Consider the following 21057-nt stretch of genomic DNA (forward strand, 5'->3'; position numbering starts at 1 on the left):
TGGCAAGAGAATTTTTTATGATGATCAGACAGTGATTTTAGGGACAGCTAAGTGGTTTTTATTTTAGCACCGATAGAGAGCCAGAGCAGGGAGATGATTTGCCAGTATATTGACTGAACACTTTTATCCTTTCTGCTGCTTAACTTCTAGCAGAAGTAACTTGAACAGGACTACAGTTTAATACACTAAGGCTTACACAGAAGGTATTATTTTCTCTTTGACAGGGTCCAGTGCTATTTTTACACTGCTTGATAGAGAACCGCTGTTAGGCCTCAGGGAAGGAATAGTGATTCTTTAAGTAGGGCTTGCCTAACAGCAGCATCCTCCCTCCTGCTACTTTATCCACCTCTGTTTTAAGAACTGCTTGACTCTCCTTTTGCTTTAAAAAACACACATCGTTAACTATCTCTTTGGTAATCCGCATAACAAACCCAGGCTTGTTTGTCCTGGACGCCTAACTCTGACACCAGCTGCTCTGTTTGTTAGTCCCTTCCTCCCCACTCCAGCGCCCAGCCTCCCTGCCTCCTCAATCACATGTGTTGTTTCTCATTTAAATGAACAGTTGGATTCTTTTATTTCTTACAAGTGCTGGATTCGCCTTATCGCCCTCATTCCTTTGGGGGTTGCCAATTGGTTTTATCCACGGATGTATCATTTCTCATGCTTCCCTTTTTTCTTACAAAGAGAAAGAACCACTTCGTCAACAAGCCTCTCTGGAGTGGAAGATTAAAAACCTAGACATCACCTACCTTGCAGCGCTACTCCCAACTGGGTTGTGTAAAACTCAATTAAACTTGTCCCCATTGAATACTGCATTACAGTACATTAAACAGAAAATTCTTCAAGCGTGATGACAAAGCTTGAAACCTTGCCTCAAAGCTGTTCCTTGTAGCTTTCTTTAACATTTCAGTCTTTATGGTGCAAGTCTCCCGTTGACACAACTTTAGTCCAGCTATGAAAAATCACAGAGCCCCACAGGGATTAAAAGAGAAAGAGGAGGAAAAAAAAAAAAGAAAAAAAAAGAAAACCCTGTCAAAGCTGGTCTTGGCACTTTCCTTAGTGTATCTATTGAAACTATATCACCAGCAGAGAGACCTGAGAAGCATTAGAGAGAACTATGACAATTTAGAATAATACTATGTTCACTTTCTTCGGTTGCCTTTATGCATTTGCCTTTCTCCAAGAAAAACAAGGACTTGCAATCTCTCTCAATTAAAAATTTAGTAACAAGGTACCTTAAGTTTGGACAAAAATATGAATTAGGAGAGTGTACAAGTCTGCAAAAAGGTGCCGAGTCAAGATTTAAAACCTCTTCCCAAATATAAATACCATTGCTTTCTCCAGAAGTACGAATTAAGATCAAATTACAGAGCTATACTTCATTTTCATGTAAAAGAAATATCAAAACTTGCCAGTAATAGTTTAAGTATTAGCTTCTTCTCTCTGTGAAACAACAAAGATGAGTCTACATCAAAGTTGTGTCCACCTGGTTTTAAACTATGTCTCCAACTAAAATCCCCCAAACGAAAAAAAAAAAAAAAAAAAAAAAAAAAAAACTCAAAAAAAAAAAAAAAATCCTACTTTTCTTACACAAACCTAATGCCTAATGAGATACAGCATTGGTACATGTCAGCACCTCCAACTCCAAGTACAGAGAACACTTATCAAAAGCTTGGCTGACTGAGTAGTTACATCTGAGTAGTTACATTTCAACAATCCATCAATATACTTCCAAATAATCCTTTATTCTCTTTAACTCTTTATAGCAATGGATGTGAAGAGACATGCTGAGCATCTAAATCTTTCCTAAATAAGAAGGCCTACAATGTTTGCTTCTTAACTCATGCCTTAAAAGGATGCATACTGTTACTGCACATGCTAAAAAGCATTTAAAAACATTTCCACTCAAGAAAACTCTATCTGCATTTCAGCCACGAATGCCATAAATTATGCATTCACTATGTGGGCTTCTCAAACATGAGTAATATTATAAAACACCTTCTTGTGTACTATTAGTTCCCTTTGTATTAAATATTCTGAGAAGAGAATATAAAAATTTTCTGTGCAATATACATTCCATTGGTCAGTAGATTTTATTTATCAATCTGGCTATGTGTTGTCAAGTGCTAGACTGTCAGATGCTGATCACTGTAGAAACTCTGAAAAAGAGAGAATGATGCATTCATTTTCAGAAGGGAACAAAAGCAAAAGCAATTAAGTGAGCCACATATTAACAAAATGTTGGCACTTAATTACTTCCGGCTTTTCCTTTTCATCTTCTGAACTCTACGTAAAGTCCTGTGCTGCTTCTCTCTGGTATTTTATTTTGCCAAAGAGCCCACTGATACAGATTTAGGATCTGCAATGAAAAGATGACAGGGAATTTGTAAGTCCCTGCTGATGATTTATCCTGTCCTGTGGCAATTTTATCTCATCTATCAAGGGCAGAGTTAAGCACCTTTGGATACTTTTAATTATTATATGTCACACATGCAAGAAAGGACTACTCAGAGATTTGGTTCAGCCTGTGTTTGGACATTTCCTCTTAGCACCTGATTTTCTCTACAGCAGGAAAATGAGGAGAGACAAAAAAAGAGAATGATTACTCATTGGTTATGTACCAGTAGATAACAATGAAAATAAGTGACTATGATACAAAAACAGAAAATGCTACAAGCAAATGCCATATACAGAAAATATTAGAAGTATCTCAAATCTGCACAGCTGTTCCCTGCATTTATTATGTATATATATATAAAATTAATCTGATTCATTGCAACTGAAGTTGTATTTTTCATAGAAACAACAGTTTTGTTGTGTCAAAATAAAGCAAAATAATACAACCCTACAAGAATACTGCGTTTGAAAATGTAAGTTGTTTCTAACAATATTAAACAAATGCCAGATTGTTTCCCAAGTAAAACAGAATTCTTATTCCTCAGAGCAGAGTTTTTTCTTTGGTGTTCTCCATTTACAGTATTCTGCAAAATTCTCTAGCTTAACAAATATTAACACACATTCATCAGAGATGCCATATGAAAATGAATAACTGCAACAAGAACAGGAACAATGAACTCTTTTGTTGTGTTCAGCTGGACACATGCCTCTACTAGCTTATTTTGGGGGGACAGCGAGGTGCAGCTAAAGCTAACTAATTCATTGCAGCATGAATCACAGCCAACTTTGTTACTATGTAGAAGTGACACAGTTTGATAAATCAGCTGTTTGATTCATGGCGTATAGCTAAAATCTGATAGGAACATTTCCAAAACAGAGAATTATGTTCAGAGTTACTGTTACAAACATAGTCTGTTGGTTTTTAGTAATAGTGGTTGGGATTTGCCAACTGGAAAAGTGAATTGACCCAAATTTCCTCCAGAAAAAAAAAAAAAAAAAAAAAAAAAAAAAAAAGTAAAGAAACTACATAAAAATAAAGGATGCTGCTGGATATTAATGGCACTCTGTCAAGCTAGTGTGCTCAAATAAAACCTCAGCTAATCAGCTGCTATTATTTCTTCTTTAACATCTCGGAGACAAGACAATGGCCATGATACAGCCACAAAGAACTGACCCAAAGAAACAGCAGTCCAAAACTTTAGATTTTTCTTCTGTATGTTCAGCTTAAGGACCAACTCTTCAGTTTTTCATGTACGAGCTTAAACATAGCTAAAGAAAATGCTCTTGTAAAGGAAAGAACTTATCAATGTCTGTTTTTAGATGCACCTCGGATTTGGAAACTCAAATCTCTCTGAACTATCGAGCTTTTAAGCATGGATCTATTCACTACTTTAGACTTTGCAATAATTAGCAACACAAGAAAAATCCAAGTGCTAATGCTTTGCTTTGCTGAACATGTACACATGTTCTTAAAGAGAAGAAGGTCATGTATCAGCTCATCACTTTTTTGGAATCTTTTAGCTGAATATATTATAGATTTTTTTAGGTGTAAGAGATCTGAAATTATTTTTTCTCCTTAAGATCATTTAGGAGTAATTTTCTAAAGGAGAAGAACAGTCAAGTTTTTAGTAAACTGGACCTGCACTTAAATATACAAAAAAGAGTCAAGTTGCTTAATTTCTGAAATTAATCAATTTGTCATATTAAGTCATAGATTATTTAATTAAGTTAAAACCAAAGAAACAGAATACAGAATGGTGTTTCTGTTACACGCATTTCTGTAGGACAAAATGAAGGGAAAGTAAATAAGGAATTATAGGAAGTCTATCAGAAAGACAGCAGTACCACACATAAAGGAAGCACATGGTCACATTGTGGCAAGCCAGACTGTTGTCATGTTTCACGTGTAAATGTCCAGTGGATGTAACTGAGAAATTGCTTGTGTGTACAAAAACATTACTATCATCCCGAGTCACTGCAGAGCTGGGGACATACAGGGATTTACATAAAAAGCACATGGAAATGAACTGTATTTAGTTGACACCAGTAGATCTTCTGAGTTAGTGCAATGAGTCAAAAGTGGGTTACAAGAAAGCAATAAAAACTGTTCATTCTGTAAACTACTATTAAACCTTCAACTTTCCCCCTAATTTATCTAGTTCAAACCAAATAAAATACATAATACTCTGCATCACAAAACAGCTTTCTTAGTAAATTGCTGCTGGACCACTGGTCCACGAAAGACTCTACGGATGGGGTTCTGACATATAGCCAACTCTTATTTAGCCCTAATTAATTTCTACTTTATGAGGGAATGGAAGATAAAAGTCTTGAAGTCATACTTCAGGCTACACTTTCCACCAAAGTAAGCCACTGAAAAATATCATTGTTTGTGATTTTATACTTCATTTGCTCCAACGATAAATATAATTTAATTGAACCTTAATCAGAAAACTGGCTTAGCCTTAGCAATCTGTCAGTCTTATTTTAAATTTTCATTTAATTGTAACTTGAAAATGCATTTAAACCTCATAATTTAAATCCATTAAAATGCACGTGCAGCCACCATAAAAGCAAGCTTCTTCATATTTAAAATAACAGTTTATTAATAGAGGATGCACAGTGATCACTGAAGGCCACTGTCTCATTTTCCTGCTGTAAAACAATTTCTTTTCATCTCAAACTTGAAGTTCAATTGTCCATACAGTAACAACAAACTTTCTGGCTGGCCAAAGACACAACTGTTTTCCAATTGTCTCAGACATTTCTGAAAATTTGTTGCAGCTAGCAGACAAAAACCAATACCTCAGCATGTTTTCAGAGTCCAACAGTAAGGCATACCAGTCATTTCCTGTTAACACTGTGATCTTTGTTTTTCTCAAGAATGTCTTTCATCTGTTCAGATTTTGCATAATTTGTCTACTGTCCTTACTGTTCAACAGTAGAATTCTATCATGTTATTTTTATATATTCAATTGAAAAAGTAAATTTCCAATTTGTGTGTTACTATATCATCACTGTTACATAAAAGAACATTCTGTTCACCAAAACACAGAGAACAGTATGTAGTGCTGCACTGTTGTACCTAAGTACTTTTATTTTTTGAATTAGTTAGAGCTGTTACAGAAGCATCTAATTGTCTGAAGGCATGTCTTGTCTAGTGTTTCTAATACAATCCAAGTTTTCAATATCCTTTTTACACTGGTTTGCACTCCCTAAAATGTAAATTTGTCCCTGTCATCTTCCGCATTCATCAGTGTATTGCAAAACCAGTGATCTCCTGTAATTTATAATGCTAACACTAGCACTTCACTGAGTGCTAGCACATACTCTCTATCTTCTACACAGTTTCACAAATACATAATATTTTCTCTCAAAGATAATTAAACTGTGAAGGTGTAATTGTTAAGAACTAGTTGCCTATGCAAGCTGCATGGATTTCAGAACTTTCTGTGACTTGAACAAAACACTTTAAGACCAGAGTTACTTTATATAAATATATGCATATATGCACTGTGATACAATCACAGGAATTTTTACAGGCAATTTCCACTCTAGCAGCAAGCCTTGGTTCTGCAGGCCACCAGCCACTTAAGTAATGTGTGTCACAATTCATTCACAGAACATCTCTACTAAATCTGCTTCAACATCACAACTTGCTTCAGATATCACCATTCTGGCACACTGTAGCATTTCTGTTTCTCAGCATCACATTGCCCTCCATCCTGAAGGAGTGAAACTGAAACAAGGAAAAAAAAAAATCAAATCTATACCAGCTTTTCTATTTTTTCCCTCATCTTTCTTGTAACAGAAATTGCATTTTGATAAAGCTGCTATGTTCTCTCCAGGTCAGTGATAACAGGGTTCAATTCTTAAACATTAAACATAAACTGGTTGCAACTTTTTCATACTTTCTTCAGTTCTCTTCAGGGAAGACAGACTAAGATGGTGGGAAGGTTGAGACATGCCCCAAGAGGAGAAGGGCAGATGCAAAGCTGTGGAAACATCCTGCTTTTTTTTTTTTTTTTTTTTTTTTTTTACATTGGGCACTGCAACAGGGCTCCCAATGTTCTGCATCATGTTGAAGCTCTTTCCCTAACCTCCAACTTCCCTCCTCTGTTTTATTATACATATTTCATAACCTGACCCCAGTAGGAAGGTGAAATTGCCATTGCATTAAGAATAAAAGACATGAGATGCACTGAAGGCCCCAGGTCCATGGTGACCTGTGGTGGAGCCCTGCTCCTGGCCTCTGCCTGCTGTAGGGAGCAGGGAGGGAAGGAGAGAAATATTAACAGTGATCTTTGGATGAGTGAGCGCACAGACCGATCTTCTGGATCAATGGAGAGGTCAGGATTCATTCACAGAAGGTATCTGGCTACAAATCTTGGGTAATTTCTGGAAGACAATGGAGGAAGACATACCTAAGAATGTGACTGAGGATTACATGCTGATCGCAATTTCTATTTAACCTGCACACTAGAAGAGCTTCTTTAATCGCTTTCAGTTCTGAAACCATTGTTTCCAAGAATAAAACACATCTCAGTGTCCTTGGTATTGCAACGGAAGCTATTTCCTCAAACATACACATTGTTTCTATATTTCTCTGATGTCAAGAAGTATCTTCAGATTCCTAAATTAACAATGAGAAAAAAAATGAGCATAGGTTGCTTGTAGAAGTAAAACAAATGCTAAGTGCTTTCAACAAATAAAGTAGGTAAGATCCAATACATGGTTAGGGTGTTGGAGATGTGAGAAATGCCAACAATGTTGTTGCTTTTAGTGAGCACAGCAATCACCTGCCAGTCTCCAGAGTCACAAGAATATGAGCTTAGGGACGTATCAATAAATCATGGTCTTGCAGGTCAATTAAGGGGCTGAGAGACACTTGATTTCCTTCTCTCATGCCCTAATAACAGTCCTCCTTGTAAGCATCTAGAGACAAAGTACATCCAACATGATTTTAGGATTGTGTTCTGGGCAGTTTGGCTCTACAGCCAGCACGGGCATTGGGGCAGCACTGCATAGTTCTCCCCGGAGCCATGCCTGGAATGGTATAACAGAGTGTTCCCTTAATTGCTACCATCAGGCTTAACACATTCAGAGGTAAAAGTATAGAAACATCAGCTCAAACTGTAAGTTACATACAGAGCCCCCTATCATTGGGAAGAATATATTTCCAGATGTTTTGAGCTTTTGTTTTCACATGGCACATCTGCCACCATTACTATGTCTTATACCACAAATGCACAATGGGGAGATTTTGACAAGAACTGCTACAGAACAGGCTGCGGATAAATCCAGTCTTGTTTCCTTCCATAGAGACATTTTTATGCGCAGCACCAATGGAGCTGCTTGAAAACAGTGACCAAGGTTTGATTTTAGGCTTTGAGGTCATGGTTTCACCTTGACAACAGCTCTTTCATTTCAAGCAGTAACATTTGCCAGGATCCCTGAGGTGTTTTCATTTTTGTCGAGAAGTGAAAAAAAGGCAGTATGAAAAAATGATAAATCTTAATTCTCAAGCTGCAGGACTATCTCTGTGTCTCCAGCACAAAACTTCAAATCCAATCCAGGACCTGGATGTGTATTAGAAGTCTGCAGATTTAAACCTTGTCCACCATGATCAAACTGGATTTATGGAGCATCATAACTCTCCAGACACCATCCAGCAGCTTATTAATTTAATAGACTCCTGTCCATTCCATGATGTTCCTGCCCTGACAGTCTCTCAAGATAAGGCAAAAGCCTTTTGACAGGACAGAGTGCATATATATTTTCTTCTGTTTTCTCGTGGATGGGGTTGTCGACAATTTGAAATGTGTGGCTCAGCAAATTTGGGGGCTGTTTTTCCTTCCCTTTTGCTTTTCAGAGAAGATGGCAGAGGTAACATTACCATGAGCCACAGGGGTCATGAGGCTTTAGTCCAATGCAATCCTCAGTATTTATTTACAATAGTGGATTGAAAAACATATTTAATTTAAAAGGAAATAAAACACATTTAGCATCTCTGCATCCTGAAAATAACACTTTTCTCAAAATGATTTGTAAGTGACTAATTCTACTGCAGTTGACTTAGAAAAATGAGGCAAATACATACCCTGAAAAAAATAATCTCTGCATGATGCTTGTATCTGTTTTTGCCAGTGGGTCTGAATACTTGAAGCAGTATTTCTTTTCACAAGGTTCCAGTGTGAAGTACAGACTGGGTTTTTTTATCCCTAACATGTTCTCGTGAGTGTTAGACTTTCTTTACAGCTTTTTATAGCTTCAGTCCAAAATATGTCATTCTCTACAAATCTTGTCAGTGTTCTACCTATTTCCTTGCCTCCTCAATTGAAAAGCAATTCAAATTTCAAATTATGAAACAAGCTACATAATAAGTGACAAGAACATAAGAAAGAATAAAACACAAAAACAAATGCATATATAGTGCATAAATGAGAACAAGTTAAAAATATCACTTGTCTGTTATGTGAATGAAATGCACTAATAATGAACAAAGAAGTTTTCATTTAAGAACAGAAATACAGCCATACCTCTGCATTTCCTGTGGTCTTCCCTTTACTATCTGCACGCTTAGAATTTAGAGGTCATGTAATAATTCATAATATACTATGACATAAATACAAATTCAGAGAAGATGCACAAAATAACCGTATTTGTATAGATTATTAAAAACCATATGCAAGACCTTAGCTTCAAAACTCCCTAGCACAAGTAATATCCCATTTTTTATCAGCTCTTCCATGGACTTTTCATATTAGGATATTAGGATGGAGTGACGGCATCAGCAGACAGGGGAAGGGTGACAGATGTCACCTTCCTGGATTTCTGCAAAGCCTTTGACATGGTCCCTCGCCACATCCTTCTCTTTAAATTGGAGAGGTATGGATTTGAAGGATGGACTGTTTGATGGATGAGGAATTGGCTCGCTGGACGCAGCCAAAGGGTTGTGATTAATGGTTCTGAATCAGGGTGGAGGTCGGTCACAAGTGGTGTCCCTCAGGGGTTGGTCCTGGGACCGGTGCTCTTCAACATCCTCATCAGCGACACAGAACATGGCATTGAGTGCATCCTCAGCAAGTTTGTGTATGATACCAAGCTGAGTGGTGCAGTCAATACATTGGAAGGAAGGGAAGCCAAACAGTGGGACCTGAACAGGCTGGAGAACTGGGCCCATGAAAACCTAATGAGGTTCCCTAAGGCCAAGTGCAAGGTGCTGCACTAGGGCTGCGGCAATCTATGTCTCTGATTCTGGGATTCTATGATATGCCTTGTGTGCATTTCAAGAAGTATTCTGATTTCCCATGTAGTCTGTTGATACAATGAAAGAACAAAAAAAATCTGTAGCACTACCAAAGACTTCAGAAGGTTCTTCAGCTAATGGAGGCACCCATGGGGACTAGCAGTCTTCCAATAGATAGTTCTGTCTTCTGATAATTTGCATGGAACAGACTAATGAAATTCACAGAATTTTGTTTTTTGTAACATGGAAAAAAAGCCCCCTGCAATTTAAAATATATACCTCAAGTATCCTTTGGCCTACTAAACAATCTGTTCCCTGACCCAAAACAAAATAAACTGATGTTTTAATGTTGCAGTGTTTAAACATCTTATAATGTCTGACCTCTGTCTCATTAGGGTCCCTTGATGTTATATGTCTGCAGAGCAATGTACCATTACATTGCCTGAAGCCGACCAAAAAAGAGCATTTGCTAGCTCATTCACTGGGAGAAAATTCTATCAAGGACCTCACAGAACAATTAAGAAAAGTAATTCTGTCTCACTAAAGAAAAATTTTTAAATCCTTTTGTTATAACAACTGACTTTTCTTATATGTTAAAAAAGTAGACTTGAGTACTTTAAATGAGGAATATTAATTAAAAATGACCTCTGATTCTTACTAGAAATCTCATGTAACATTCCTGCAGCATTTGTATCTTCAATGCCATTAGCCAAATAACTCATCCCACACTTGTGCAGTACTAGAGCAGTTTTATGTAGGTAATTACTGCCTGACTTCGTCAGTGTTGGGGCAGAGCATGGGAGAGCAGTGCTGGCAGAGCTGGGTGCCCAGCGCTGCAGAGCCCCAGCTCCTGCTCTTCCTTCTCACTTGCTGCCTCGCCTCTCATTTCCTTTTATAAAGTAGCTGCATGACACAGTTTCAGCGTGGGCAGCTGTCATTTTAACTAATCTCATCCTGTAAATCCACCCTAGCAGGCCTATTCTCTATTGTGATTGGAGAATGGACATTTTTGGGCAGCTTTCAAAAGCAACATCTGTTAAGAGTAAGCACCCAGTCTTGAGCTCATGGGGAAGTGCTCTGTACAATATTTCCCCTCTATTTATAAGAGAAAATGAAACCTTGCTTCTTGTCCCTAGGCAACATTGTCCATTGCCAGAACTTTGTTACGGTCTCTCCATGGGCCCTGGCTGATTTCACTTGCAGAGGGATGGAGGCTTTTTATGGCATTGCTATCATGTGGTAATATCATCGGGGCAATTAAAAGCTCCAGCCCCTGGAATTATTCACTCCCATCTCACTTGGGAGCCACACGGGAGTGAGGACATTTTTTCTCCTCCTGAATCCTCGCAGTAATAACAAAGGCATAAACTACTCAGCGAAGCCAGGCAGTGAAGGAAATAACATCAATAAATCACTCATGTAAATACAAAAGCAAGCAGCGCCTACCGCAACACAGAACGATAGGAAGCTCTGAGGCAGGTGAGTGGCTCGTCCCATCTCCAACCCCACTCCGCCCCGTCCCGCTGCCAGATCCCAGCCATACGCCTTCGTCAGGCACCAGCTGCCAGGCCCAGCATGTCCCATAGCTACCAGCTCCCACCCATGCCAGGAGCTGCCTTGGCAGTGCGCAACACGACCAGCCGGTCCCAGCCACAGACTCAAAGATGTTGGTTTTCCTGCACAGAGTTATCCTGTGGTGCTCTGCAATCAATTACTGTTATACCACCATCATTAATAATTTTCTTAATGAAAATGATTCTGTTGATCTCCGTTGTATTTTAATTATCAGAGTTAAGCATAATTACACTGCAGCTCTGAGCTGGCATGTAGACTCCTTTAGGGCGCAATTTTGTTTTAACACACTGATAATGTAATTTTACATTGTGTCAGTTGTTTAGTTATTATCCAGTCGTACAATTCCGCTGTATTCCTGATAACAGATAATAACCTTAGCACCTCCTATATCCTGAAGTCATTTAAAAAGCAATATTGGAATTTCACAACTAGCTAACTTAATCGTCTTATGATTTTATAATTCCCACAGCTAAATATTTGTACAGACACCCTGTTTTAACAATGCCACTAAACATACGGTATCCGTACATTTCACATAAATGGCTCAAATAATATCTAAAAAAAAGTCTGTTGTATGAGTGTGGTTATCAGTCTGTGCAACTGTAGTTTTTACACGTTGTGTATTCTTTTCCATCTTTTAAAATCTCTTCCGGTCCCACGGAAAGATCTGCAGTTAATACCCCATCCCTCCTAGGCTGTCAAGGGGCTCTTACCTCTAGATCTAAAGATTTACCAACCTGGTGCACAATGGTGCATGAATGCTTCTCAAGTGCAGTGAATTCATGCACTAACACTTTCTACAAGATCTTACTTGAATTACTGATATGTTTCAGTTTTTTGAAGAAATTCCTAATTCTACACAAAGTACAATTCCACTCTTAAAAATCTCTCTTAAATTTCAGTTACTATGTCTAGGACATCTCTTAAATTCTAGAAATTGAATTGAAACTATTTTTGCAATACGACAAAAGTTTGACATAAATATTACAACAAAAAGAGCACATCTTTTAATTATAGCTGCAAAAGTTTCCTTTAAAAAGAACAGAATGCAATAATGACACATGCCACGAGCAGCCAGTTTGCATGAGAACTTGTAAAAAGGGGCATTAATTAGCTGTTTTTCGTTTTCCTGATTTGTTCTAGTGCTGGTGAAATGTAGATACAAAAACAACAGACAGAAATTAGTGATCCTGGACTAAACAGAATTAATTTCAGACACCAAATAATTATTTCATAGCTATTCACTCTGAAAGTGCTTTGCTGCGTGGTTTTAAATAACCAATTTCTTAATTTAAAATTTAACTTGAAGATGAATTCTGATTTCACTGTAACAACAGAGCAACATAATCCTGGACCAGGCTCCGAGCATCCTGATCCAACAGTGGACATCCACTCCAGGGGAGTTGGACTAGATGATCTTTAAAGGTCCCTTCCCTTCCAGCTCTGAGGATTCTATGATTCTAATATATGTACTTGATACGCACACACGCACATGCACACGTGTTTGCTTACCTAGTGAAAGTATTATGGAGAGTTTTGAAGGCAAATAGGGAGCTATGTGCCTTGCTGAGATTCATTTTCAATAGGAACTACATGGCATAGGAGCTATACTATACTTCTTCTGGGATTGAAAATGTCCCTGTGATCATTCTGTATGCAGTATGTGGCTGACTAAGGTGTCTTTAGCCTCTAGTGAACTGGAAGTCAGCCTGACAGTCCTGTGCTCTTCTAAAAAGTCTGGGAAAAATGATGTTCCCAAAGATTTCACTGTATTATTGAAGCTGAAAGGAAATACGGTATGCACTTCCAAGTCAACTCATTGACCAGTAACGTGTTCTGATAGCAAAATCTAAAACTTATTTTCCTCTTAGAAATGTGCCAATTTATTCCACTCATCTTATCTTGGGTATAGTGAGAAAAAGAGCTCCCAGGTGACCAAATGCACTACATGTACAATTCCACACATTTGTTCAGCTAATTGCTTTCCAAAATAACAATGTATTGCTAAACAAGCAAACAAAATTATACACACGCAACTACAAAATAACATCGAATTACAACTTCATGCCAGCTGACACCATTTCATTAGAAGTAACGGCACTGTGGGAGACAGAATGCGAACACAAATCAAGGCAATGTGATCTGGAATGATGAGGTACAAATTGAAGGAAGAAACATTATTATATTTATTTATTTTACCATCTTCTATTTGACATTGTTTTGTGATCCAAGCCAATTAATCTTTGTAGTACAAAAATCCAAGCAGGCCTCAAGGCAAGGGTAGGTGCTTAATGAACAACAGTACAGACAGTGCCAAGTGCAAAGAGATAAATAGAACTCATTGAAGGTACAACTTATTTCCTACATAGTTTAATCAAATTCCAGGTTTTTAACATGCATTTATAACCTAGGGTGCACATCTTGATCTCCAGTTTTCAAAAGCAGCTGCATTGTATGGTAGAGATATCAGAATTTATCTTGAGCACTGTATGACTATTACTCTACGTTCTTAATGAAGTACTAAAATAACAAGTATCATCAGTGAAGCAAAATCCAGCACATTAGAATGAAAAGCAATGTTTTGGTCTGCTTAAATTGTGCTGAACCGCATAAAGTAAGTTCTTATTATTAAAAAAGAAATCAATAGATTCAATCATACCGCACTGAAACTGTCTAATGAATTGGTTAGTGTTTGTAAGGTACTTTGAAGATGAAAAGTCTTACTGGTATATATGTGGTAAGTACTATTATAATTACAGAAAGAATATAATACTTGATAAGACAGCATCCTATGGGAATTCACAGAAGTTGTATTTTAGACTGAAAGGAATTTCTCATTACATTAAGAAGTTGTTGCAAAAAAGTTTGGCTGTGAAAAATATTCATACAGTTCAGTATGCAGGAGAAAACCTTTCCCTACACAGGGAAAACTGTCCCTACATTTCAGCACGTTGCAACTTTTTTCACTTGGGCTGCAATCAGAAAGCTGTGAAGGAAGGGCAGCTCAACCCTTTTTAGCTGTGAGCCCAGTTCTTTAGTACTGCAGGTGTTTCAGGTTGCAGAATGAATATGTTGGCATTCTGTAATTATAATAGAAGGAATTTATAAGACCCTGGTGTGCAACTCATTTTTAACATGCAAATTCCCTGTTTTCAGCTTTTCAACTTTCAAAGGCTTGTGGCAGTTTAAAAGCAATCCTCTTATAAGTGTATAAATTGCAATGATTATAGGAACAAGTTGTAATTGTTTCTAGTAAGTTTTTAGGAGTCTTTGATGTTATGATTAGTGTTTTGTATGTTAATATATTGATATGGGTGCTTATTTGCCTGGATGCTTATGTGCTGAAATGGTCACTAGGTTGCCTCAGCAAACAAATCTTTGATCTCAGTAGGTCTGTTTGGTTGGAAATAAAACCTAAAAGAAATTAAACAAGAACAGTACATGTTCTGAAGCATTCACAAAATGCTGAGACTGGTGATTGAAATACAAGGAAGGAAAGTCACAGTTTTGCAACATGACCTTCAACAGGAATTCCACAAACAGCTACTCTGAATAGATTATTCTGTGTATTCAAGCACTATTTTTAATAGGCTGCAATGATACCATGACCAAATTTTACAAAGCTTTCACCGTGAGTGACCAAACAGCCTGGTGTATAGTCCACTGCATGACAAACGCAAGAACTCAAGGCTCTCTGGACAAAGACAAAAGGGTCTTGAATCAAAGTAGCTATTAGATGTGATAAGTTAGATAGAGCACGTCTGGGGGGCCTCATAAGATCTCATACTGACTTGAGCAAATCCGAATACTCACATAAAACAGATATGATATGCGTTCCCATTAGCTAATGCGTTACAGTGAAGCATCATCATGCAGAGACTGGAATGTCAGAAGTTACAGCCCTGTAATCCAGTCCCAGTTATCTTCTATTTCCATGCTGACATGGAAGTCTTATCACGGTCCAATCAAGTTCAAATTCTTCTTATAAAAGAAGATTTCAGTTAGGAGCTCTAACTCCTGTAATGTAACGTGGAGAAATGCCTTCTGGTATGTCCTATAAAATGTTAGAAAGAATTCACCTATTACAGCTGTATAGACTTCACTGAGGTTTGCCAAGAGGCACCAACTCTCAGAAACAGTATTTCATGTTGGCTGACATTCTTCCATGCTTATAAAGCATTTAGAACACTACAGACACTGTAAGGGGTTTTGTATCATTAAAAGGAAGAAAAAGCATAATGAGAATGTGGTAGCAAAAACAGATGGAAAACTATTCTAGTTTGAAGGAAGTCAAACTATCCATTGTCCTGTTATGCATTAGGTATATCTTTTGTCAATACCCAGCACAAGAAAGTAGAGAAAAAAATCAGCTTGTGTTTACCTTTGCTGTACACAATGCAGTTGTTTTTGTTGTCTTCTACTCCTTGCCAAGTCACATCCAGCAACCACTTGGGGCCAGCAGTCAGTACCATAGGGACGGAAGCCTTTGTCTTCTGTAGGAAGGATGATAACAAACAGATGCCATTTGCTTGCCTTGATTAAGAACTTGAATAATATTATTAATAATCATTTTATTTGCCGACAACAAAATCTCCAAACCCATAAGCCAATGTCTTATTCCCCTGCTTCAGGATTTTTTTAAGAAGACACAAGCAGTACGCTTTGGTTTTCTCATTGATTGAATAGTGGAACTATTATCAAGGATTTTTCCAAATGATATTGGATCAGATTGCAGCGATCAAGCAGATCTCTGGTGGCCGTGAATTATAAAGGGAATGTAGATGACTTTCACAGCAAAGAACCAACTGTTTAGAAGTGAACTTCAGACACACTGTACTGCATTATCAGCAGGATCTCACTATTTCCTGAAACAGACAGGAAAGAATTTAAAGAATCGGTATCCATTTCAAAGATCTGTCCAGGCTAACATTTGTATTATCATAGGAAATTGTTCTGAATGGATAATGAAACTTTTCCCCCTTCGCAAAGTGTTGATGTGTGATTTTACTGTGTCTGAAATAATAATGTTAATGATTCAGTACACTTTGTCTCCATAAAAACAATAAAAGAAGTTGAATTAATGATTTGAAAAGCACAGAAGTGAAGTAGGACATTTCTATCATAGCCTGAAAGGCTAACAGACAATGAGATGAGCATTTAACAAAATAATCTCCTGCATTTTTTGAGATTTTATATTTAGAGAATCTGGCATTTGAGGAGATAAGTTGAAGACTTCAAACTTATTTATACTTAAGTCCTTTAAAATGGCAAAAAAAGGAAAAAAGTTGAAATACTTCAGGAATTCACAATTCTTACCAAATTTAAAACTACAAAATAGGGTATACACAGTCATCACATAACTTTCAATTTTACTTTGATTTTTTTATTTTTCTCTGGGATACAATCCCGTCTAAGATACTCCGTTTAAGATATTTTGATTGTTTCATATTCCATCAGTAATGCTTCAGCTGGCTCCAGATAGGTTTTACAGGTAATATTCTGTATGATTAAATGAGCTCAAAAATCTCAGTATACAAAAAGTCACATATTCATCAGGGCATTCCTGATGCAGTGGCCATATTTATTATCTAGGACTGGCTTAGAAATGCAGCAAATTATAGTAAGAGTTATCATATAATACTCCACATTCCATCAAAATTAGACTATTTAAAAGATATTGGTTATATTAGGATTGAATTCATAATTTTACACAAGATTAACTTCATAAACTTATAAAATAATGTGCTCGGTATAATTTATTATATATCAATATTTTTAAAAAGATAATGAAATAAATCAGATACCGAATGCCATAGTTCTACTTATTTTCAGGATTACTCTGATGTTTATTTTCTAATACTGTTTTATGAAATATTTCTTGCTTAATTTGCATTTTAAATTTTGCATTTTTCATTCAAATTTTTCATACTTCTTCCATATACACCGTTATTCATCGTCCAGAAGTTTTGGAACAAACAGATATAAAGTGAAGAATGAAATGAGTGGAAAGGAATGTAAAAGCTAGCAACAGCACACCTAGCTAGTTTAGAAGTACTGAAAACAGAGACGTGCAATGTCTCAATTCCTAATATGGCCTTTCATACACAGAACTGCAGACAGTGTGTTTGCATATGTGAAATGTTATAAGTTACCCCTGCTACATGTGTTGGAAATCTGAATTTAAACCTGTGTTCTGCTGCATAACAACATATTAAAAAAAAAAAAAAAAAAAAAAAAAAAAGTCAATAACTTCCTATATAAATTATCAAGAAGTCTGATATTATCAACAGGAAATCAGTGCAAATTATTTACATCTGGATTGCACAGAAAATAGTGATACGAGTGAGGCATGAACTGATAAAGAAATGCAAGATATGAAATGAAAGGCAATCAAAATTTTATCTTGGCATCCTACTAGAGGGAAGTCTGGATTTCAGTGTCATTTACACCATAGCAGCATAAGGCTGCTACAGAAATGGAAGAGTGGCTATTCCTCACAGAGCTAAGAATCATGCCTATGTTTAATATAAGCTTTAGCACAACTGCTAGCAACCTTGACTGCACAGCAATAAGGAAGAGGAGGGCTGGGGCATGTTCCTACCACATGCTGAATTTCTTCACCTGCCATTTCAGTGAAACCTTTAACTTGTGCTTTGTGCCTATATATGCTCTCAGTTTCTGGTAATCCCAAGTGCAATCAGGTAATAGTGCAATATTATCCAGGTAGCAGACCTTTCCAAGTATACCATCAATGATTCATGCATTCAAACAAGTCTATTTTTTCAAGCTGGAGGCCAAGTTTGAAAAAAAAAAAAAAAAAAAAAAAAAAAAAAAAAAAAAAAAAAAAGAAAATGAAAATTAAAAAAAAAAATTAGCCTTCAAGAGCAGAAGAAATCATCTATTTGATTTTTCTAAGATCCAATTCCTTTTTCCGGTTTTCTTCTTCCCAGACATCTGCCATTTAATTGTTTCTCTCCCATCTGTAAGGGTATTAATATTTGCATTAAGGTGGTATCAAAAAGCCTCAAATAACATCAGGATCTTCTTGTGCTGGGCAATAGTTGATTATCTGCATAGACAGGACGAATAATAGGTCCTGGGAAAGGATTGTACTTAACCACATACTGCTGAGGAAGAAATAAGATACAGAGATACTGCTTGACTTTCTCATGGAGATTAATTTCTCCTTTAGTAAGTGGGTAGGCTTAGTCCCAGGCTAGTGCCCTGCTTTCTTCCAGGCAATGAGACGAACCCAGGCTGGTGCCTCACCCACTCCGATGTGCAGCAGCAGGAGCAGAGTGAGCACCAGCAGTTAGCATGTGAGTCCACTTGGCTGAACACTGTTTATAGAGGTTTTTTTTACCTTAAAGAACTACAAGATCACTAAACTAGCTTCCAGGTCAGCTTTCTGGTAAAGCTTGTCACCATTTCAGCTGTGAACAGTAACTGGGCACCATAGGCAGGCCACAGGAGGTAAAGGGCATTTCACCTTGCAGCTCTATCAGTCCACCAGAGCCAATGGACACCTCAAACACATTTCCCACTCTCCCATAGCTGAGCTCTTGCACTGTGCAGGTATGTAAATAAACTCCTAATATGAAAGCAAAACTTCACAAGGCTCTGGCTGCTTGTAAAGCTTGGCAGCTGTACTAAGGACTACTGCCAATGGCTTCTCTTTGAAGTCACTCAGTGGCGTATTGTGTGAGCTGTAAGATGAGTCAAGACCACCGTTGAGGTTCTTGGGGTATGGCATCCTGTGCAGTTCACACATTCACAGAAGGTGTTCACAACTGACAGAGGTTAGCTCTTGTTGTGGCTTATTACATAGTAAGAATTGAAGCAAGCTTGCTGATTCAGGAAAGGCCATTTCCCTAAAATGGTTAAAATGAAAAGACCCCAGTCCAAGATAACAAGAAGCTATGGTTAAATCAGTCATGCCTTTATCACCTCAAGATTAGACTACTGCAATGCGCTATACCTGAGGCTACATTTTAAATCCATTTGAAAGCTGAAGCTGGTGCAGAATGCGGCAACCCGCTTGTAAAGCAGGATATCGTGCTTTGAGCGCATTACACCAGTGCCTTTTAATCTGCACTAAGTGTCTGTGGATTTAAGGCACTGCCTGCAACCTGTGAACCCCAAGACCTGTCTATTTGAGATACCTGAATGAGACCTGCCACATCCTCTGTCCCGATGTATAACTGAGATCCACCAAGGCATGTAAAAAGGAGCTTTCTTGGATCAACACAGAAGAAACTGTTGGCAGAACAAAATTGCTTCACCAGAAAGCTGTAATTCCGGTCAGAAAATGAGGAGAACAATCAGGGCACAAGGAGCAGAAATGACAAAGCAATAGGAAGAAAGGTGGGGAAGAGGTTATTTGTTAGGGGGAAACCTGCACAGATCGAGTGCATGTGGGAGATATCCAGGCATCAGATGTGAAGAGCACGTGTGGACAGTTGGCTGGTGAACCATCTTGCATTCATATACTGGGTCCACACCAATGCTAGCATCTGTGGATCATACATTGTGGTCCCATTGCTATGACTCAACCAGCCATGATCAGGTTCCTCACCTGAGAAAACTGCTTTAAAAATAACAGCTCCTTCAGCTTAATACTGTTTCCTCCTTGAACCTTGCTTTAGTTACAGTTATAGGACAAGATGGAACACTTTTAAACTAAAAGAGGGGAGATTTAGATTAGATGTTAGGAGGAAATTTTTAATCGGAGGGTAATTGAGGCACTGGCACAGTCTGCCCAGAGAAGCTGTGGATGCCCCATCCCTGGAGATTTTCAAGGACGAGTTGGATGGGGCCCTGGGCAACCTGGTCTAGTGGTTGGCATGGGGTTTGGCATGGGGTTTGGCATGGGGTTTGGCATTCCAACCCCCATAGCAGGGGGTTGGAATGGGATGATCATTATGGACCCTTCCAACTCAAGCCATTCTATAGTTCTATGATTCTATGATTCTTCATCATCACAGAATCATAGAATCTCCAAGGTTGGAAAAGACCCACAGGATCATAGAACTGTAGAATCTCCAAGGTTGGAAAAGACCCACAAGATCACCCAGTCCAATCATCACCCATCACCAATAGATCTCACTAAACCATGCCCCTCAGTACATCTAAACATTCCTCAAACACTTCCGGGGTCAGTGACTCCACCACCTCCCTGGGCAGTCCATTCCAGCTGTCTGACCACTCTTTCAGAGAAGTAGTATTTCCTTAATGTCCAGCCTGAATCTCCCCTGGTGCAGCTTGAAGCCATTCCCTCTAGTCCTATTACCAGTTACACGAGAGAAGAGGCCGACCCCCAGCTCACTACAACCTCCCTTCAGGTAGTTACAGTGAGTAATAACATCTCCCCTGAGAGGTCTCCCTCCAGCTTTAGGTCATAATCCCACAAGAATTAAGTTAATATTCTCAGGGTATACAGTAAAAATCATCCTGCAATTCATAGAATGTATACATTTTGCAGGAACACTTAGTTGGGCGTTCTCAACAAACCTGTTAATAATTGTTCTAAAGCTTACTAAATAATACTGCTTGTTGCCTAAATATAATTAATAGGGATTTCGTAACACAGGTGTCCATAAGATGGGGCCACACAAGAGGAACCTAAAATTTTAGAAACAAGGGTACATTAAAAATCTGCAGTGTTGTTCACTGCTCTGCACTACAAAAATGTGTACTCCGCACTAGAATGATTTTTACCTGAAAACTTCATTTCTGCTAATGTCTTTGTATGCGCCATAACCAGACAACTTTGAGGAGGACGAAAAGGACTGAAATTGTGATCTCTTGGGGAACAATTAGAATTAGCTAATGAGGAT

General features: G+C 37.9%; 1 protein-coding gene across 3 annotated transcripts in view; it reads right to left on the bottom strand.

Moving 5' to 3' along the window:
* The window catches only part of ZFPM2 (zinc finger protein, FOG family member 2), a 305737-nt gene that overhangs the window by 92903 nt on the left and 191777 nt on the right, over nt 1-21057 (bottom strand). For all 3 annotated transcript variants that reach the window (XM_042808948.1, XM_042808947.1, XM_042808949.1), the window contains one exon: nt 15603-15714. In XM_042808948.1, the coding sequence (XP_042664882.1) occupies nt 15603-15714 (112 nt within the window). The remainder of the gene's footprint in view (nt 1-15602; nt 15715-21057) is intronic.

Source organism: Centrocercus urophasianus, unplaced genomic scaffold (genome assembly GCF_019232065.1).
Source record: "Centrocercus urophasianus isolate 14NV4802_14NV808 unplaced genomic scaffold, USGS_Curo_1.0 seq_11, whole genome shotgun sequence".
NCBI classification, from domain to species: Eukaryota; Metazoa; Chordata; class Aves; order Galliformes; family Phasianidae; genus Centrocercus; species Centrocercus urophasianus.